The following is a 20,401-nucleotide window of genomic DNA, read 5'->3' on the forward strand; positions in this document are numbered from 1 at the left end:
AAAACATTGACTCAAACATTGTCACTTTTTCCAGGCTTGTTGTCTTGGGTGAACTGAACAGTTTTGACTAAAACGCTTTACTTTTTGTGGACGTGTATTGCTTCCAGATAGCCGGATTAAAAGCAAGGTTCAACCTATTTTGTTTTTGATCGTGCATAATTGTCAATTGCATTTTTTCATCAATAAGTGTTTCAATTGTACGTTTAAAAGATTTTCAAGTAGTTGATATTTTCCCGCGTTATTGTGAAGTTAATATGACTAACTGGTTCCGATTACGGTCGGGTGGTTCCATTTACAGAATGGGTTAAAAATACAGTTAGATTATTTTAAATGATACGAGGTCATTTATTATATTTAATTCTTGAATGAAACAATGAATTATTGGTTCTTCGGATTTTAAACACTGTAACCAGCCAAACTGCAATTATACCCTAATAATGATCACCGCAACTTGTTCCTTATTTTTTTTAGGAAATTGAGTAGGGTAGTGAAAGTACAACAGCTTATTTTTAAAATAACTGGAGACGTTTTTCTCATGTTGAAAAAGACTTTATTGCAGATATAAATGATTTGGTTGGTTAAATATTTAAAGAATGGATAATTTTGATTGATGACACAAACAAATAATTAATAATATTCATACAGTTGGATACTTGACGAGTATTTGCATTTAATTTAGGGTCAAATGTAAACTGGTTTAAAACACTTTCTTTAATAATACCATACGAACATGGATAAATAATTGCTACACGCACTTATGCATACTAATGATCTTGATAAATATGAAATTGTGTATTTATATACTCTAATTTCTACGAATTAAGATTTACCTGCGCAAACGTGAATACACTTGTGGATCACGTATCCACATTTCTGTGATGAAGATGGTAGAGCTTTTTCTTAGATAGGGATTCTGTAGAAGGACACAATGCATTCAAGGTATTAAAACAGCTCTATTGGTTTCATTAAAACTGACTGTAATCATAACTGCAATACTGTCCAATCCAGCTGGTCTATGTGGTATTTTGTTTAATTTATATTAAGATCAAGAGCATAATAAGTAGCTGGCGAATTACTTAGCAACTAATCTTAATCTAAATTACAGTTATTACATTTTGGGGAAATCGTTCTAATAGCGAAAGCAAGGACCTTTGTTCAATAAGTTAACATAGATATTATTGGAATGACCATAACAAAGTTATGATGTAGATTCCGTAATTTAGGCTAACAAAAGGTGAAAAAGGACTGATTTTTTAATTAAGGTATTAGCCGCGTAATACGCACTTTTTTAAAAGCTTTAACCGACAACATAGTTATAATCACGGTACGCTATGGGACTTTTATCCAAATTTTGAAGATTTTTTACCATGAATTAAAAAAGTTATTTATGTTTCATTACACCCACCCCCAAACTCCAAGGGCTACAAAGAGCGACAAGTAAATATTTTGTCTATATTTGATTTTTTTTCGCATTATCAGAGATTATAAAATAAACACAACAGTTTCTGGTAAAACAAACTTCAGTTAACAGAAAACTAAAGTTCAAACGAACACATTATTGATAAACATGGAAAAAATCATTTTGATTGATCTTATGATTCTTCGGAAAAGAGCAGTTTTTCGATGTTTGAAAATATAAAGCAGTTTTATAAAATTCATAAAAAAATAGTTAACTATAAGACAAGCTGCTGAAATCATTTTAAATATTATCTATGATGTCTATTGAACAATTTAAAAGACAATTTATGATAGTTTACCGTCCAGTTTTGAAGAAAATATACATAATGTCATGTTACCATACATTTTTATAGCTAATAAAATGCTTAAAAATCAACCTTTTTCTTGTAAAAAAATATAAAGCTTAATTGGACTTATTCATAAAATGTACTCTTTCAAATAAATGAATTTTACCTATGATACTAACTCAGAATACAGAGTTTGAAACAAATGAGTGTACTTTTAAACTAAAATATGTGAAGAAACAAGAACACTAAGTGGGCTCGCCCCTCCAAAAGTATCAGAGTGAAAGTTCTCAACTAATGTTTTTTTTTTAATATTATAACATGTAAACAATCTCTGTGGGTAATTTGATGTATATTTGTTTTATTTTGTCATTGGTATTCTAACAAACAGTATTTTTTACAATAATTCTTCACTCTTCAACATTTGAAGTTTGGTCTGTTCCCATGCTTTGTACATGTAGTGTGTGCACAGATGATAACTCAATGCTGAGTCAATGCTGATTTGGTTTTCATGCACCTTCAGGTACTTTACCCATCATGAATGTTTAGTGCTGTAAAGGAAAAAAGTTGTACTTTAAAGCCTTTCTAACTAATTAGTATAGATAATTATACTGCCATACATATACAAAATAAAATATAAACAGTTTAATATTTCTCTTCTTTGAAAAAACAACAACAAGCTTATACATACATGTATATATATATATAAAGAAAATTATTAAATTTATCAATAAAATTCATCATCATCATCATCATCATCATCATCATCATCATCATCATCATCATCATCATCATCATCATCACCACCACCACCACCACCACCACCACCACTTGACCACCATCACCACCACCACCACTTGATTATTGAATACCGTAGGTTTATAAAAACAAAAACCAAGTCAAATATGTTTTATATGAAATACTCACATCATCTCGATCAGATACGACGGCCTTGTGGATGGACATGGCTGTCAAGTCTGCTCTCAAGGATCCAACATAGTATTTAATGCAGGCTGGAATTCTTCATAACCCAGTGTTGTTGACTATGTAATATTCAGTCATTTTCCTGCCTGGAAGAAATTAGACTTCTAATTATCAACCAGCAGAAACTACCACCGTAAAATACAAATGCACAAGTATTATACATTCTGCACTAAAATCTGTTTTAGCCAAGAGTAAGGGTTGGTAGGCACAAATGTGTAGTTGTTGTGCATATGGTTGATAATGAATCACAACAGTATGGGGTTTTAACGAGATCTACACCAAGCCAATGAATGTCAAAAGTGTCCTAGCAGATGCGGCTTCAAGCCCCAAACCACATACAACTTTTTTTCACAGGTTAATTTTGAAAATATGCATTTTGTAAACAAATAACGGGTATGTACATGTTTTGTGGTATGTTAGAAATAGGTCACGTACCAAAACACATCATTTTTAAACAAAATTTTAAGTCTAATATTTTTCTAACATAAAACAATCAATTTAAAGATTACATACTCATATTATATCTTAAACATAAGTTATGTACATAAGTACATATAAAAATATGTAACATGTACATAAGTACATGTAAAATATGAACATGCTGTCTAAACATTTAGCTAATAAAAATGATTTAAGAATTCCAAAGATAAATTAAAAAACAAACGTTTTTGAACACAAACGTACAAAACTGCTCAAGGATACTTACATTCAGAGCCCTTTGATACGAATATCCCAGTTCCATGCCGATTGTTGACAGTTCGTTTTTTCGAGAGAAAATCTTCTCTTACGCGTATATTTCACTTATAATCCATGTTTAACTGTAATGACTCAAATTGTTAGATGTATCGTAATCAACTGTCAGCGTGTACTTTTAGTGTTTATTTATTTTAAACGTATATTCATGAGAAAAACATCACAATGTTTCCAAATCCTATGATGTAGAAATTCCATTATTGACCTATGAATAGCCGGGAAATACCTTCTGTTTCTAAAAATAGCAACATCCGGTACAGGCCGAATATTCGTCCGATGTTCGTCACGATCTGTTACGGCGAGTGGCGATATATGTCGATGTTACCCGATGTTTCCCGAGTTGTATTACATGGCTAATAACTTAATATTTTTAATACCATTTGCTTTTGTTTACTGATTAAAATCCTGAAGTTTAAAAATCATATGCAAATTCAACGTTTACTGAATATTTATTTTACTCATAAATCTATATTAAATATAAAAGCCGAACAGGTCAGCTGACCAACTCTTATGGTAAATTAAACACACATTAAACGGTTATGATCAACTAAATGTCAACGAATAGTGTTGTAGAGGGTTTATTGCTGAAATTGACGTGTTTTTTTATGTTGACAACAAATAACTAAGTTTTAAGCTCGAAAATATCATGAAAAATCAAGGGGAAAAAAGTGCGCGATTTTATTCTCACCTTTTCTCGTTATTCACGTTAGCGCCACAATGATCAAAATCGCGTTCCCATCCACATTTATAGAAAGGAAATACTATTTTGTGTATACTTACACACCAAAAATGTCCACCAAACACGCACATATACTGATACATATTTTACTATTTACAGCAGATCAATTGTACATCACATTATTTTTTTTTAATTACACTCTTTCTAGTGCAATTTTTGAAAATTGTACGTAAAACTTCAACACAGATTTTATGTTTGACACATAAAACAAGTACTCTTTTTCATAAACATTCTGATTGAATATATTAGAAAATATTTTAACACGTTAACAAAAACCATATGAAAGTCCAGATCCGTCCAATCTTTTAATCAACACGTCAAGCTTGTCACTCATTTCCGATGATAAAATGTCTCGCCAGATCCCCGGCTGTCCTGTAAAAAAAACATAGACTGTAAAAATTATAACAATATTTAATAGATAAGACTACATTGAAACGATGGTTAATATTAACATTAGCAAAGAAAGGGTTATATTTAGTCGAAAATAATGTCCTTACTCACCATGTTAATATAATACGTATTATTTTTAAACAAAGTGATACCTTTGTTGATGAATTTTCCAACGCCGTCCCTTGCGTGCATGTACTTGGAAAAATATTCTCCATTTGTTGTCGGGTTTTGGCTCATTTGTTTTATGTGACATTGAGCACTGATCTTTGTGACGTCATCTTCCGTTAGGGACTTGCCTAGAAAGCCTGCAATATTTTTATCTGCCTTGGACAAATCCTGAAAGGGAATTTGTTAAAACGAAGAATACAAGCCCCATAAGCCTTTAAGCCCCCTTGCTACGCATTAGGGCTGTTAACCGTTCTGATGGCATCTGGATCAAAAACATGTATTAACCCTATAATGATATTTCATACCAATAATTAGTACGGAAATACACGATTTGATGAACGGTTATAGTCGATTCGATAATCGCTAGCTCTAAAGTGCTAGATTACCAACAACTAGCCGTCCGGTTCACGTGCATCTCCATGTGAACATTCAACGCAAATGTTAATAAACACAAAGAATCATTTGGATGTTAATATACACCTAAAGTAAAGTTTGTCTACTTAATTTAAAAATTGCGTTGCGGTATGTTGTAATGCCCATACTATTAAGATACCAAGTCATATTTTTCTTACAACCGTTTGAGTTGTTCATGTTGTTTACTGCGCACAAGAATTTGCATAATATAAAATGTCATAACGTATTGGTGTTATAAATATGACGGAAGAGTCCAATTACGCATAAACACAAGTTAATATTTACACAACGACTTTTTATCTCATGAAAGTGTTTTTAGATGTGATAATAAAACACTGAAAAATGTGGGATTGCGGGTTGGCATGTTATATCAATTATTTTATGTATTGCTATATTAACTATATCACAGCCCTAGCAACCAAAATCTACAGCTTGTTAAATGGCACCACGTCTTTCTTGATACAATATGTGAATGATGTTTCTGATTCTTATGCACAGCGATTAAATATCAAAACGATGAACCCAACATTATTTTTCTGCGAAGAGATATGTGATACAAATGTGCATTGCCGATTAGATACGTTATAAAGATACTTTGTTCAAAATCGTCGAGCTGGTAATAGCACACCATGAGCCTATAAAAAAGACTGGACAAAGTCCTTTGGGTTGCGGGAAGTATAAACATCCTACAATGAGACCATATCCATATGAAAATGGAAACAATTTTTTTTTGAGGCCACAACAAATTGATCATTTTTTCTACAGATTTTACCAAAAAAAGTAGGAGCGAGCGAGCGAAAAATAAAAAATGTATATTTCTTATCAAATTTATCATACAACTATGTTAAAAAATGCTTTTTAATTGCAAAAAAGGTTCTCAGTTATAAATGAAAAGGTTTTGATTGTATCACATGAAAATCTGTCTCAATATTTAACAAATGGCAATAAGATCCAGTGCTTTACTATTAACTTTCATTCCATTAGCAATTTAAATGTTGATATTATTGTAAAGACAGCATTCCTCACAGTAACGTGCAATTATCCAAAAAGAACAACTATTGTATTCATTCCGTACTAATCCAACTTACTATCACAAAAAACCTTTTTGGAAAAGTAAGAGTAATTCATCATTTGAGCATTTCTAAATATTGGGTCAGGTCTGAATTTGACCCTCTTGAATCACACGATAAAATTGTAGTGACATTGACATGGCAATTGTCATTATATTAAGTGCAGGGGTTGGATTAAAGATGTTTCCGTTTCAAGACCACGCCTTGACCACGTAGGTCCGTGCCTTGAAAAACAATAACAAAGCAGCCTTCATAGCTTCAATGCCTGTAAGAAACAGGCCTCTTTATCACTAGATGATCAAAGATATGAAGTGCGATAATGCACCAGTCAATTGTAACCTGCCCCCCAGGTCCGGGGAATAGCGAGGACTTTGACTTTCGGTCCAGCCAAGCCAGGGCAAAGTCCCCGCCTTGTGGTGACAAACTGCTCGTGAAACCCTCGCCAAATGCCCACGCACCCAAGGGACTCTTGGTAAGGCCCATTACACGCTTAATTTGGCTGGAAGACAAAAACACAGCATCCACCCGGCAATGCGGGGCCACCTCGAAGATACATGTAAAAACACGGCCCATTTCCCCTGCTATCCCCGGTATACACATGGACCTGGGCGGGCCCTGGCTGCAATTGACTGGTGCATAAGATCAAAGAATTTAGAAAATTAAAACAGTCATTATACTTATAAAAGGTTTTATTTTCTGATTTTACTGATGTTATTTTAATACTGTATGTGTAAATACAGACTTTTTTTTATCTGTTTATAACACTTACGAGTATATAAATAGTAAGAAATGCATTTTAATTTAAAAAAGCAAAAACTCACGAAAACATGTTCAATGGTTGTAAGTCATGTGTCCAGCGTAAATTTAAATAGAAGTTTTGCACTCAAAATCTGATTTAGTTATTATTTAGCACCAAATTTTGAGTACAAAACAATGAATTACTTAAAACACACAAAGATAACTATTGCCTTCAACGCTGTGAAACTGCTGTTGTTTACTGAAGACTGTAATCCATTGACTATGAAACTGATTTTCACTTAAAATGTGTATTTTACATTACGAAAACTGATTTAGTAAGCTAAAATTAATACCGGAAATGATTAAAAACGGTGCTTCCTGCCAAATATGCCTCAACAAATATCAGCTGTTTTACGGTTACCCGGACCTGATTTTGTCCTGACACGAGGAAAGTTTGCTCGCGAAGAATGTAAAGCATGGAAATACCTTAAAAAACGACTAAGTCGACGTTGCAGGTTTAAATCTGAAGTAAAAGAAATTCAGAAAATAGGGGAAATTCAGAAGTATACAAAAAAAAAATACGCGCGGCCAAATAATATGTGCAGGCGCATTTTTTTTCGAATTCTAGGTGCTGCAATCCGACAATCAAATGATCAATTTGTTGTGGCCTGAGCGTATAATAAACTTGGTCTATATGGTGACACGAATACGGTTACAAATGTCCAAGATATTTGTTAAAAATTACCTTGCGTTTTGTTGACTCATGCTCCCCGTGTGGAGCGGTTCAAAGCGACTTTATCCTCAGTTTCAAACTGGTCAGACAAAGATGACCAACCAAATGTGTGTCCTTTTTTAAATACTTAAATTGGAGCCAATAATACAATGACAACAACTACCACAAGACCATTGGTCAAACATACAAGTATAAAACCCTGCTTAGAGGGTGGACTCGAAACTGCACTAACATACATTATTTCTTGCAGAGATGTTATTTTTACATTTTGGTCTACAAGCAGAGCGCGGATAGTGAAATGCCTTGCATTGCAATCAAATGATTGAACTTACAGGGACAAGCTCAGTTGCATAAACTTTAAGCAATACATCTTTAAAATGAATACAAATATAGGCAAGCCAAACACTTAAAGAAAAAAAAACATAACGCCTTAAGGAAAACAAAATGCACACTTACAATTATTACATTTGATCTAGAAAAATAAGGTGGGTAGCGCAAACGTGTCCTGTTTGCAATCTTAAACGTTGCTTTAATGTGCCGGAAACCAAGTTCAAATTTTGAAATTTTCATAAACTTTGATTGTTGTTGTTAATTTCGTCTTTGTCAAAAACCGCTCGCTTAAAAGTGAAAAATGTTATCTAAGAAACATTAAAGATAAAGATATAACTTTTACCTTCCCTTTCCCATCTTAAAGCTGTTTGTGAAGGAAGATGGCATTTAACAGTTCGTGGTCGTTTTAGCTCTTCAACGGCATCAACACCTACAATGTGTTTAAATGAACATTTTCTAAATAAATATACATATACACGTGAAGTCAAAACATTCATGCACAAATGAAATGATTATGAATGGAAATCATTTTATCGGCCGACATTATTAAGGCTATATGTATACGCGTTTACAATTAGCCTTAATTTCCTTTGAAAGTTCAACCACTCTGAGCATAAAAACACGTGAATTTGATGAAACCACTATTATCCGGTCAATAAATTATAAAAAGCGCATGAATGCCGAAAACCAAAATTTAATCAGGGCGTGATAAAACTGCATTCGAGAGTGTTCGTCATCGTAAATTAGGCAGTAAAAATATAAACATGGAAAAAGGAAGAATATTAGATGCAAAATATTGTTCTCCAGCAATTATCAACATTCTTTAAAGTATAGTTATTAACAAATAATACGAACAGTGTAGTTAAATAACACACAAACAAATAATTACCCTTTATGTTTTGGGAGAAAAATACTTTGTATTCAATTTTTCAATAAAAATATGCATACACACGATGGTGAGGATTTAGGTCATCATCGACGGGCATTGTTGGATTTTGGAATACATTTCGGACATAATTTAGAATGCATTCCTCCTTGATTACAGATATAATTTCGATTTTTGTCAACACTTAGCAGAGTTGGTCACGTAAAACGTCCTGTATAAATATGTTGTTGTCTATACTGTCAGTTTGACAGTTGAGATGGGTATGATAATTATGATGTAATAATTTTATTTGAAATCACTATGACTGAGGTATGGTTAGAGTTTGTGGGAGATTAACTCATTGTGACTCAAACAAATAGTCAAACAATGATAACATATGTCAAACCATCAGCATGGCTGATTGATAAATAAACAACTACTAAAATAATGTTGATTCTGTGCAAGAGAAGTATACTAAAAAGTTTTACCGGAATGTTCGGTAGGGGTGTCCCCTTCAGCAAACATACATAGTGTCTTGTGAGAGATACTAAAGATATGGACATTGTACAGTGTGTGGGTACGGGTAAGGATGGACCGGCGGGTGCTTGGTTGGTTGGAGAAACGTGCTGGTGTAATGGTGCTCATGGGCTCCAGGCCCATACCGGGCACACATTTCCTCCCAGGTGTACTTTATTCGCGAGAGCGTCTTCTATTACCATGCATCACTATGTCTGTGTGACAGATTGGCTGCGTGCGAGTAAATGACCTAAAATGGATGCTGCTGGTGCTGACCGACACCATGACATATATCAACTACAAGCATGGCTGTTTAATAGATTGAAACTAAAATATGGCGGAAAGTGTGTTGAAATTTGTGTCGTATTATTCGAGTCAAATGTATAACATAGAGGTCCACTATTACAGTTACGTCACCTATGGACATATTGATTGAGGAAACAGAGTATAAAATGCGTAATAGCACTCATGAATAATTATGTTTGTTCAATTTCAGCAAACAAAAATAGTCATATTTATTGAGTTTAACAATTTAACAATCACACAATTTGTCTCGAGACAGAGGCATTTTTATTCCACTTACATAGGTATAAAATCAAACTGCTTTGTTTGAATTCTAATGCAAATTTCCTTTCAGATTAGTAAAATCACCCCCAATCATTGATACATATACTAGAAAAATGTGGAAATAATATATTTCACAAAACGGGGTGTTTCACGAAGCCCTGACTATGCGTATGGTTAACACCCCTTCTTATTTTTAACCCTTTCTTATTTGGAAAAAAATAGGGTTAAGATTCAAAATGAAATGAACTACTGAGCAGTGTAGTATTTGGTTAAAAATAATTAACTGTTCAAAGGATACGGCACCAACAAATCGATTTTGGAAAATGTACAGGAGTGCTTAAGCGTGAGTGAACATTTTCAATTATGAGGGTTGCCGATATTATAATTGTTTATACATTGTTATCAAGGTCCACATGTTTTAGTAAAGTATGGGGTATCACTGGAATTGTGCTTATACACATTGAGCAGATTCATATAGATCATGACAAAGTATCATTTGGTGCATGGTAACCTCATACCTGTTTTTTTTTTCATTTGAAGGATATTGGTTGCGGATGAGTTGTCTGTAATATAACTGACAGAAAATAAATATTGTAGCTTCTACTTAAATCCCACTTATTAACTATTTAATACAGTTACAAGACCACAACAGCTTGTCTGCATGAGGATATTCCTTTTTTCACATATTCTTCTTCTAGACATAAAACCTTTTAAGATGATACAAAAGTAACATCCAAACATCCAGACATCCAAAAGTCAAATTTATGAGCTTAAACATGTTATAGCTTTACTATGATACCTTTTACAATGTCTGTTTTGCACGAAAACCTGGAACAAAAGGTGGTAATGTCTGAGATAAGTTCTCGCTTTGATGATGTTTTGAAACAGGTATTATATGACCATTTCTTGATAACTTTTTTGCCATGCTCTAGATGGCATAAGCACTCTCGTCAACATTATTGTATGATTGTACATGTATATAAGTTAAAACTTAAGAGGATAATTATTTTTATAGTATGTAACATTATTGTATAGTTTATTCAGTGTAAGATCTCATAATAATTCGGCCAGATAGCAACAGATTTTTTACGATTCTTTACTCAATTATCCGTTAAAGGAGAGAAAAAATGTTAATATGTCAAAAATCCTTCTTACGAGTGTCACTGTTTGGAAGAGAGAGACTTAAATTAAAAAAAAAATTGAGCAATATCAAATTGTTAGTTCAATGTTTGAAACAATGAATTATAACAAATAATATAAATAGGCAAGTTGGTCTTTGGTTGTGACTAAAATGTTAAATGAAAGCATTTTAGTGACATATTAACACAACATAAACAAGAATACTATTTTCCTATGTTCACATCATTACTATAGACCAGGTACACAAGTGAAAACATAGCGTGGTTTTGTTTATTTTGTTTTTGTTTGTAATTATTATTAAATAACAAAAGCTGTCACAGTATGTGACGAATGCCCCCGAATGTGACATTGACCTACGAACAAGGTCAGTACATGAAAAGTTGATCTTGCCTTTACGTGTCAAATAAATATGGCAAGTTATTTTAAATTGCTTCTGAACATCAAACAATACCACCCATACTTGACAACCTACACTGTTATGTCCTTATATTCAGAATTCCCTTGTGAATAAACACTTAGTGTATCTTTCACCTTAGAGGTAGGGACATGGGTCTTGCACACGACACGTCATCTTTGTATGTGGAACACATGTAGCAAGTGATTTTAAAATCTGTCCATACAAGGAAAAGTTAATCCCGGACACAACCTATACTCTATGTCCTTATATGCCGCACACCATTGTGAATAAACACTAAGTGTGACCTTGACCTTTGAGGCAGGGACACAGGTCTTGCACGCGACACGTCGTCTTGGTATGTGGAACACATTTGGAAAGTTATTTTAAAATCTGTCCATACAAGGGAAAGTTACAGCCCGGATACGACAACCTATACTCTTTGTCCTTATATGCAGCACTCCATTGTAAATAAACACTATGTGTGACCTTGACCTTTGAGACAGGGACACGGGTCTTGCACGCGACACGTCGTCTTGGTATGTGGAACACATGTGGCAAGTTATTTTAAAATCTGTCCATACAAGGGAAAGTTACAGCCCGGACACGACAACCTATACTCTATGTCCTTATATGCAACACTCCATTGTGAATAAACACTATGTGTGACCTTGACCTTTGAGGCAGGGACACAGGTCTTGCACGCAACACGTCGTCTTGGTATGTGGAACACATGTGGCAAGTTATTTTAAAATCTTTCAATACAAGAGAAAGTTACAGCCCGGTCACGACAACCTATACTCTATGTCCTTATATGCAACACTCCATTGTAAATAAACACTAAGTTTGACCTTGACCTTTGAGGTAGGGACACGGATCTTGCACGCAACACGTCGTCTTGGTATGTGGTACACATGTGGCAAGTTATTTTAAAATCTTTCAATACAAGAGAAAGTTACAGCCCGGACACGACAACCTTTACTCTATGTCTTTATATGCAGCACTCCATTGTGAATAAACACTAAGTGTGATCTTGACCTTTGAGGTAGGGACACGAGTCTTGCACGCGACACGTCGTCTTGGTATGTGGAACACATGTGGCAAGTTATTTTGAAATCTGTCCATACAAGAGAAAGTTACAGAGCCGGGCGGACGGACGGACGGACGGTGCGATTTTAATATGCTCACCTTCGGGGCATAACTAGGATTACTGGGAAAATATCCACATGATTGTCTGTGAAGAAATTTTCCAGATGTGAATGTCCATGTCTCCTCTAAGGTCAGAATAACAAAAGAAAACATTTTCATCTGATTCATTCTTCAGACGACACAATAGAACCTAATTTAAGGCCAAGCAATCGTAAATCGAAGCATATTTTGGCAATGACGAGTTTCATTTGATACAGTCATCATATGGAAAATCACAACTCATTTAAACAAGTAGTCAATATATATTTTGTATTTACTTTCTGTCACTTTCATACAATAGTTATTGTCTGAGATTCAAAATTTAATTTTCATCGATCAATTTTCAAAGATACTGCCTGATTATTTTACTCATGTGATATACATTGAATTAGAAAAAAGGAAGAGTCTGACAACACTATAAATTATTGCAGGATTGAATTATTACTTTGGGTATTACATATAAGAGAGAAGGACATTTATTGGGGAATTCATTTTCAGCCGATATAACATTTGATCCGAACATAACTATGCACAATTAATAAAAAAGACCATTGTTTTTTCACGTCATGGGAAACATTGAAAGTAGCCGTGTTCCAAATGTTCCGAAAGCTGAAAACGAAGCCGGGAATTGTGAACGAGGATGTACTTCTTTAATTCTGTTGGGTTGTTTGTTTATACATTTAATATATTTGAATATATGTACAGCTACAGGTATACCGTTTCAAGAAATAGTAGATGTCTTTATGCGAAAGCGAAACCTGTATTTAAAGGAAATAAATTAACACGTAGATATCATGGAACACTATGAAATATTAGTCGATGATGTTCATTATTGTTAAAGATAAGTGGTGTTTGCAAATGTTAAATTAACACCCTTGTACCCGTAAAATGCATGAACTATGTTGTGTATATTTCAAAAGGAAATAACAGCAGATAACAAATGTAAAACTATCATGATAAAGAAGACAAGAAAGTACCATGATTGGAGCCTTAAATAACGTTCAGTAACCGTTTTGTCGTATCAATAAACGTGAAGTAAAAATGTAGTACTGGTTAGTACTGGCATTGGTCATAAACATTAATTGTTCCAAATTTACAATAAACATAATTAGTATCCAAAGAATACAAGAAATCGACATGGCCGAAGACGAGACATGCTTCAACACAATTATGCGTTATAACTCGTATATATCCGTGGCCTCAAATACTTAGAGCCAAATGCAAGCGTTCTTTCCCATAACTAGCAATCAGTTAAATTTAGCTACATAGGAGCCTATAATAAAACTCAAGTACCTGTAAGCTAGGATGAAATTATAAATACGGAAGCGTAACCCTAACAAAACTTAAATACACAACGGTCAATACTAAGTTTAATTGATGTAGCCTAGAACAATGTTAAGTAAGCTTCGCCTAAACTGTTAAAAACTCGTAGCATGAAACATTAACATTGAGCAGCCGTAGCCTAACTTTTGCTGAAATATCCGTATCCAGAAATAAGGTTAAGAACCATTGGTAAAACAATCTAGAGCAGCCTAAGCTAGACATATGCTTAGGTACGCATGACCTAAACTAAGCTTAAGCTCAACAACAAAAAACGTATGTACCCGATTTGTTGTAACAGTAAACTGCAGGTATTCTGTTATCATCGCAAGAACCAACTGAGCCCCAACAGATTATTTCACATTTTCCTAGATTCTTTTTGTTTCCCTTGCAAGCAATATTTGCTAACATTGCTTTGATATATTAACTCTATTCAGTTTAATACTGGAAACATTTAATCATACAGAATGAGTGTTATCTAAACAGTAAATCATCAATGATAACCAAACTCCGAGATATATTTGAAACGGAAACCGTTCGCCTCAATCGGAATTCCATTATAGTAAAATATTTGATATACTTAGAAGAGGGACTATTGTATATTTCGCATGCCTTGAATGGAAGTACGCAGATCCACCTTTATATTCCATCTCCTTGCAAATAACTGTCGCTTCTTTATCGTCAAAACCATTAGCGCAGATAAAGCCCGAATTATCAAAATATCTAGTGGTTACTTTTCCAGATGGATGTATCTTTAATTTATAATCTGTAAAGAATGCTTTGAGACTCAGTTGTTTATGAAAAACAGGTAAAGACAACTACATTATTGACACTTCAACTAACCCGAACAACTGTTTATCATCGCACTCCGAACAAACATGATTAAAACACAATCGGACGTTTGATAAGAAGACAATTGTGAACTGTTTAAATTGTTTCTAAACAGAAGCGTTTGAATAACTATTTAGAAAATTGTTCAAGTAACAAACTGTATACGTTGGTATGATCAAACGTGAGAACGAATAAAATGCTTCAACAAACCTTCATTTTCAGGATTATTTGATAACGCTACATAGGTGTAATGTCCACAAGTGCAGTTGGGAACGTATTGAACATAATTGCATTCGAGTAAATCTGACTAGATACCAATATATTTCATATTGCTATAAACAATGATGTATTCCATCCTTCCGAAAGCGGAGCAGCATATGCTTGTCCCGTAGGCGAACCCAAGAGATCGACACACTGCTTGTGCAGCAAGAACATCAAAACCTTCCGCACACACAAGGTGATAGTTATCCCTGTCCCATACTTAACTACTCCAAATGTCACACTGGATTGGAGACGAACTGGTAACGATAATAGTTATGTGAGTGATAAGAAAGTTGTTACGACTAGACAATGTTGATAATTAATTATCATTTCATAAAAACGCATATTGCAACATTTCAGAACTATACATTCGTATTTTTTAAGTATGATTTTACATCAATAAAAGCATATTCATTAAGCATAATTAGGTTTTCTTTTTTTATCACAAATTCGTACAATTTCCAAACATAGAAAATGTATGAATACACAATACTTCTGCTTCATTTATAGGCACCGGAACGATCCCGATTAGGGATTCTTTGTCAGACCCTTCCATTTTGAGCGAACTAAACAGATGCAGAAGTAAGCTTATCTTGTACAATATATAATACAGCTAATTTTGTAAACTTAAACAAATGCAAATGTGACCGCACCATTTTTTGAACAGAAAACGTACGGCAAGCGGTAAGCATTGTACTATTGGTTCGTAACATTGAAATGTGCCGGACAGGAGAATATAGACTGCTTTACCCCGGTGCAATCAATGTTGTACAACCATAAACGCCCTACAAACACAAGAGTTTAAACACACATATTAGATCAAACCACCATTTAAGATGTTGGTCACATACGTTATTAAAACATACTAATTGTTAAAATTGTCACTCATTGATTTAAACATAATCGTCATATCCTATTAAACAAAATAACAGAAAAAAATAATTCTAATGAATACAACATTGCCTGAGTTTTTAAAATAATTTCTTAAGGAGTACCATTTTGTGAGTATTGTACCTGTTTCTAATAATTTGATAACCTTGATACCAACATAACCGTCTTTAAAGCCCAAGTGCCGACAGGCTACCCTGGCGTCCATATTAGTCCAGTTCATATCGCAGATAACGCCCCATTCCCCGCTAACAGAAAACTTTACCACTCCCGAATCTGGCGATGTCCCTGTATCAAGTTTTATCTCGACACCTACAACTGGCATAGATGACGTGGAAATTACCTTACACGGTTAAAAAGGTGTACGGTTATTATTATCTTACATAATTACAGCCGCCACGTGGTTTATTATTTTATTATGTTATTAATTTGGTCATTTCATATTGGCCTTTTGGTCTGATGTGTCCATATGAGCCTTAAAATTGTCATTAAAAGCGATGACATTATGGTTATTCTCATAATTATTAGTTAACAGTTTAAATCCAGTAAGAACTTAAATCTTTAAGTTTTGGAAAATATTTTTGCCTTTCAAGGATTTCCCTTTTAGTGTATGTTTTTAGAAGTTCTTGACAGTTGATGTGATAGTTACAAAATGTAAACAAGGGGCCGTAATTTGTAAATAGCACTGATGTCAATTAGCAAAGTTTTGATAGCGGTACATCTCATACAGAATTGTATTGGTATACCAATTAGTGTGTTTTTATCAAACAATAGACGATGATGAGCGAATTAGGAACGACCGTTACGTGCAATGATTCCTAAATGGGCGTAATATTTGCATTGATTATCACAATTCAATGGTGGATATATTAGAAAAATGAATATTTATGAGGAAAACAACAAAGCTGTCATTTCAAATAGTATTTCGTAGAGTAAACAACTGAACTATTTATAGAAAATTTCGTTTATTGTAATTCTGAATGTTGCTCATTATTGAATGTAGTCTCGATCATCTAGACGCTCGAACATATTACGAGTTTTACTTTCCATTTATATTGTAGAACACATATACGTGTATAATGAAATAAAAACGACAATTTAAAGCATGAATTAATTTGTTTTTTATTGATTTCTCTGTTACGGTACATAATGACAGTCTAATTTGAAGATGAAATGGCCAATATTACGACCAACACACAATGTACATGACCGATACATGTATACACAAACATGTTACCCCGAAAACTAATTCAAGTTATCCGAGTAATTACGAGTACCTGAGTACTCGATCGAAAGATTGTCCGAGTACTCGAGTACCACTTTTACTACAATTGCCATCCCTAGTTTATATGACTGATCCTTTCTCGTCAATTTGATCTTGAATTTTTAGTAGTCCAGAATCGATATAATTATTAATTTTATGATTTTTGATCAAACAAGAAGTTTTATCAGTGAAAAAAAACCTTGAAAATATAAATTGAATATTTTCAATGCAAACTAAGGTGTGTAAATATCAACTTTTGGATTTATTTGAAAAATAAGGGAAATTACTTCCCCTTAATCCAAACTAAATTAATCACATTTGAACTTGTTGATATTGCCGAAGTAATTAAAAGATATTAAAAGTATGTATGTGTTCAGAAAAGATATTTTTGAAAGAGATCCCTTGACCGTTTATTCAAGTTAATATTTTTAATGTTTTTTAAACTGTCTTTTTAATATGAAGCTGAGTGTTCGAAGATTTTTGTTCGTACAAAACAAATAACAAAAGTAAACAGATGTTGCTCAAACATATATTTAATGTTGTACAATTAAGCAAATATATGTTCATATCTTTATGACTTCAGTCTTTGTCTGGAAAATGACCCGTCTTCAAGCGATTCAGTTTTATCTCTGACAATGAGTTGTGACTGTCTACAAGTGTATTCTAAAATAAACTCCAAAACTAGAGAAACTGTTTTAAACCAATGTTTATTCGCATTTTTTTTATTTCAAAACTCGTTCGACATTTCCAAATGCGCATTCAATTAATGGCGACCTGTGTTTGTTTTTGTTTATGACGGCATGCTCTGTTCAATAAAAAATATTTCGTGTATTTCCAGTAAATATGAACAAAGAGGCAAAAATAAAATGTCACAGGTGAATATTTATAAACTGTTAGCCCTAAAACACGAGTAAATGACAAATTGTACAAAATATCTTGAAACAATTTATCCACTGACCGGATATTGAATTGACAGCAAAGTCATCAGCTGTCAAAAAGTTGCGTGAGGGTTATCTCGTGTGTAGCGGCGTTCATAACACAGAAAAGGGTGTGTTTTTTTATAAAAATGAAATACCAATAAAACCCCGAAACCAAGCATATTAAAATCCTACTAATAGTGATTCAATGTTTGATCGTGTTTTGCTTCTCGTTTTTATAGAATGAAATTTAATTTAACTCGTAGTTTCGCAACTTGTGAAAACAGGTCTTTATATGTTACTTGGTTAAATGAAATACGATCTGACACTGAAATCAACAAATGTCCTCTATATCATGCCACACACTAGACTACTCAAAGTAAATAACTGTAATATGATATATATAATCATATGATAAAATAATGTTAATTTGAGGTTCTGTCTAGTAATTTCAAAATTACTATATCAGGTATATAACTACAAAGAGATAAAAATCCATTTATCGCGCTCTACTTTTTTTTGAATTCCTTTTTAATGAAAAAACCGTGATGTTTTATGCAGTATTCCAGCATCAGGCAAAGTCGACCCAAATATACTATATCCGTCAGTACAGCTATTCATTTACCTTTGCTTTAGTTTGAGTCAATATTTATATAATTATCCAACACATTGAATCTCAGTAGAACTCACCTGGTCTAGGGTATCCACAAAGCCGGATGTCGTCGTCAAATGTGTACATCGCTTCAAATCGGTCATATTCATATTCAAACAAAGTTTGAGGAGCCGATATTTCTTCAGCCATTGTTAACCAGTTTAGGAAACAACAGAAGAATCATTAATCACCAGTTATTATGAATTTCGCACATTTATCAAGTGACGGTTACATCCAAAGAATCAACAACACGAAGCCACAGAATGATGAGAATCAAGCTTTATCTCCAAACACGCTACACTGTATAATTTGAACTTGATTTCGCATGTGTTTTGCATTACTAACTTCCACTGTGTGCATTACATCTCGGTGAAAATGTGTGAAGCAGCTAAACGTTTAGGTAGCAGAAGGCCCCAGCTTTAGGGAAATAGTTACGTCATAATTCATTTACTTACTCAACTCATTTTCCCACTAGTCAGCCCTGTTTTGCTCAACAGTTTAACAGTGTAAGAATCATATTTTCTCATAGATTTTATTGATGAAAAATGTTCGTATAGATAATTGACAGAAATAAATCGTATAGAAAAGTTAACGTTATCACGTTTGTTAAATGTTCACACATTTTTTGTTTATAATCTGATATTATAAGAGAAGAAAGCGCACAAATTATGGTTAAACAATAAAAGATGCACTCTTACCCCGAAATAATTTATACAACAATTAATGAAATTGTTACAATTTACAGAAAAGGATGATTGCATATCGAAAACAATGGTTCTTATGAAAGATACCGTGTTTAATTTGAAGAAACGGTGCAGAACACACGTTGTTGTACGTCATAATTCGATAGTTGATCACTATAAATATATTAGTATTCACCAGTCATTTAATATTTGTCCGTATTCAGATATAAGATACACGGTTATGTTTTTGTTATCAGTAGTTAATATTTCCCCAAAATGCATATTAGTAAGTAGATAAAGGCTTATAACTCAAAATATGGGTTTGTTATAAATATGTTCATATTGATTTTAAAGACGAGTGTCACTTTAGAAATACAAAAAAAAATATTAATATGTGAAATACCCAGATTTTAAATTCGTAATATTTACAATACGCAATTGTTTTAAATAGAGTTCTCAGCTAAGCAAATGCAACTTTAATGATACAAATGTAATCGACTTTGACGCGTTCATTTGTTAATATGAACATTCAAGAATGGAAAAATGGTTTAATGTTGAATTACGGCTCTTGAACACATTTTATAAATAGACTAGCTGACGGGTAAATTTATAGCTTTGTTCTACTTAAGTATGATAATCCATTCTACTAAATACATACATGCACAGACGCATTCAAATGCTGATATATCAATTGCAGTAAAGAAATTGTGTGTATATGTAATGCATAGGAATCATTTGAGTGCTTGCCCAAAGATACAAATCTAAAGTTAGAGCTGAACCTTACTTTACGGTATTATTGATATACTTTATGAACAAACAATAATGACGTTACTTAAAGTTAGCTTTAGGAAAAA

At 33.4% G+C, this 20,401-nt stretch overlaps 1 protein-coding gene across 2 annotated transcripts; it reads right to left on the reverse strand.

Moving 5' to 3' along the window:
* Positions 1–4,065: 4,065 nt before the first annotated feature.
* Positions 4,066–19,137, reverse strand: LOC128228457 (sulfotransferase 1C2-like). Of its 2 annotated transcripts, none has more exons than XR_008259924.1 (4): positions 18,903–19,137; positions 8,405–8,491; positions 4,761–4,944; positions 4,066–4,590 (listed from the first exon to the last, which is right to left on the reverse strand). XR_008259924.1 is itself a non-coding variant. In XM_052939777.1 (4 exons), the coding sequence occupies exons 1-4, from the start codon at positions 19,012–19,014 to the stop codon at positions 4,484–4,486; spliced, it is 459 nt and encodes a 152-aa protein (XP_052795737.1). In that variant the 5' UTR covers positions 19,015–19,137; the 3' UTR covers positions 4,066–4,483. The 2 variants fall into 2 exon arrangements, 1 of the variants encoding a protein (XP_052795737.1); XM_052939777.1 differs by having other exon boundaries at positions 4,761–4,913.
* Positions 19,138–20,401: the final 1,264 nt, after the last annotated feature.

Source organism: Mya arenaria, chromosome 3 (assembly GCF_026914265.1).
Source record: "Mya arenaria isolate MELC-2E11 chromosome 3, ASM2691426v1".
NCBI lineage: Eukaryota > Metazoa > Mollusca > Bivalvia > Myida > Myidae > Mya > Mya arenaria.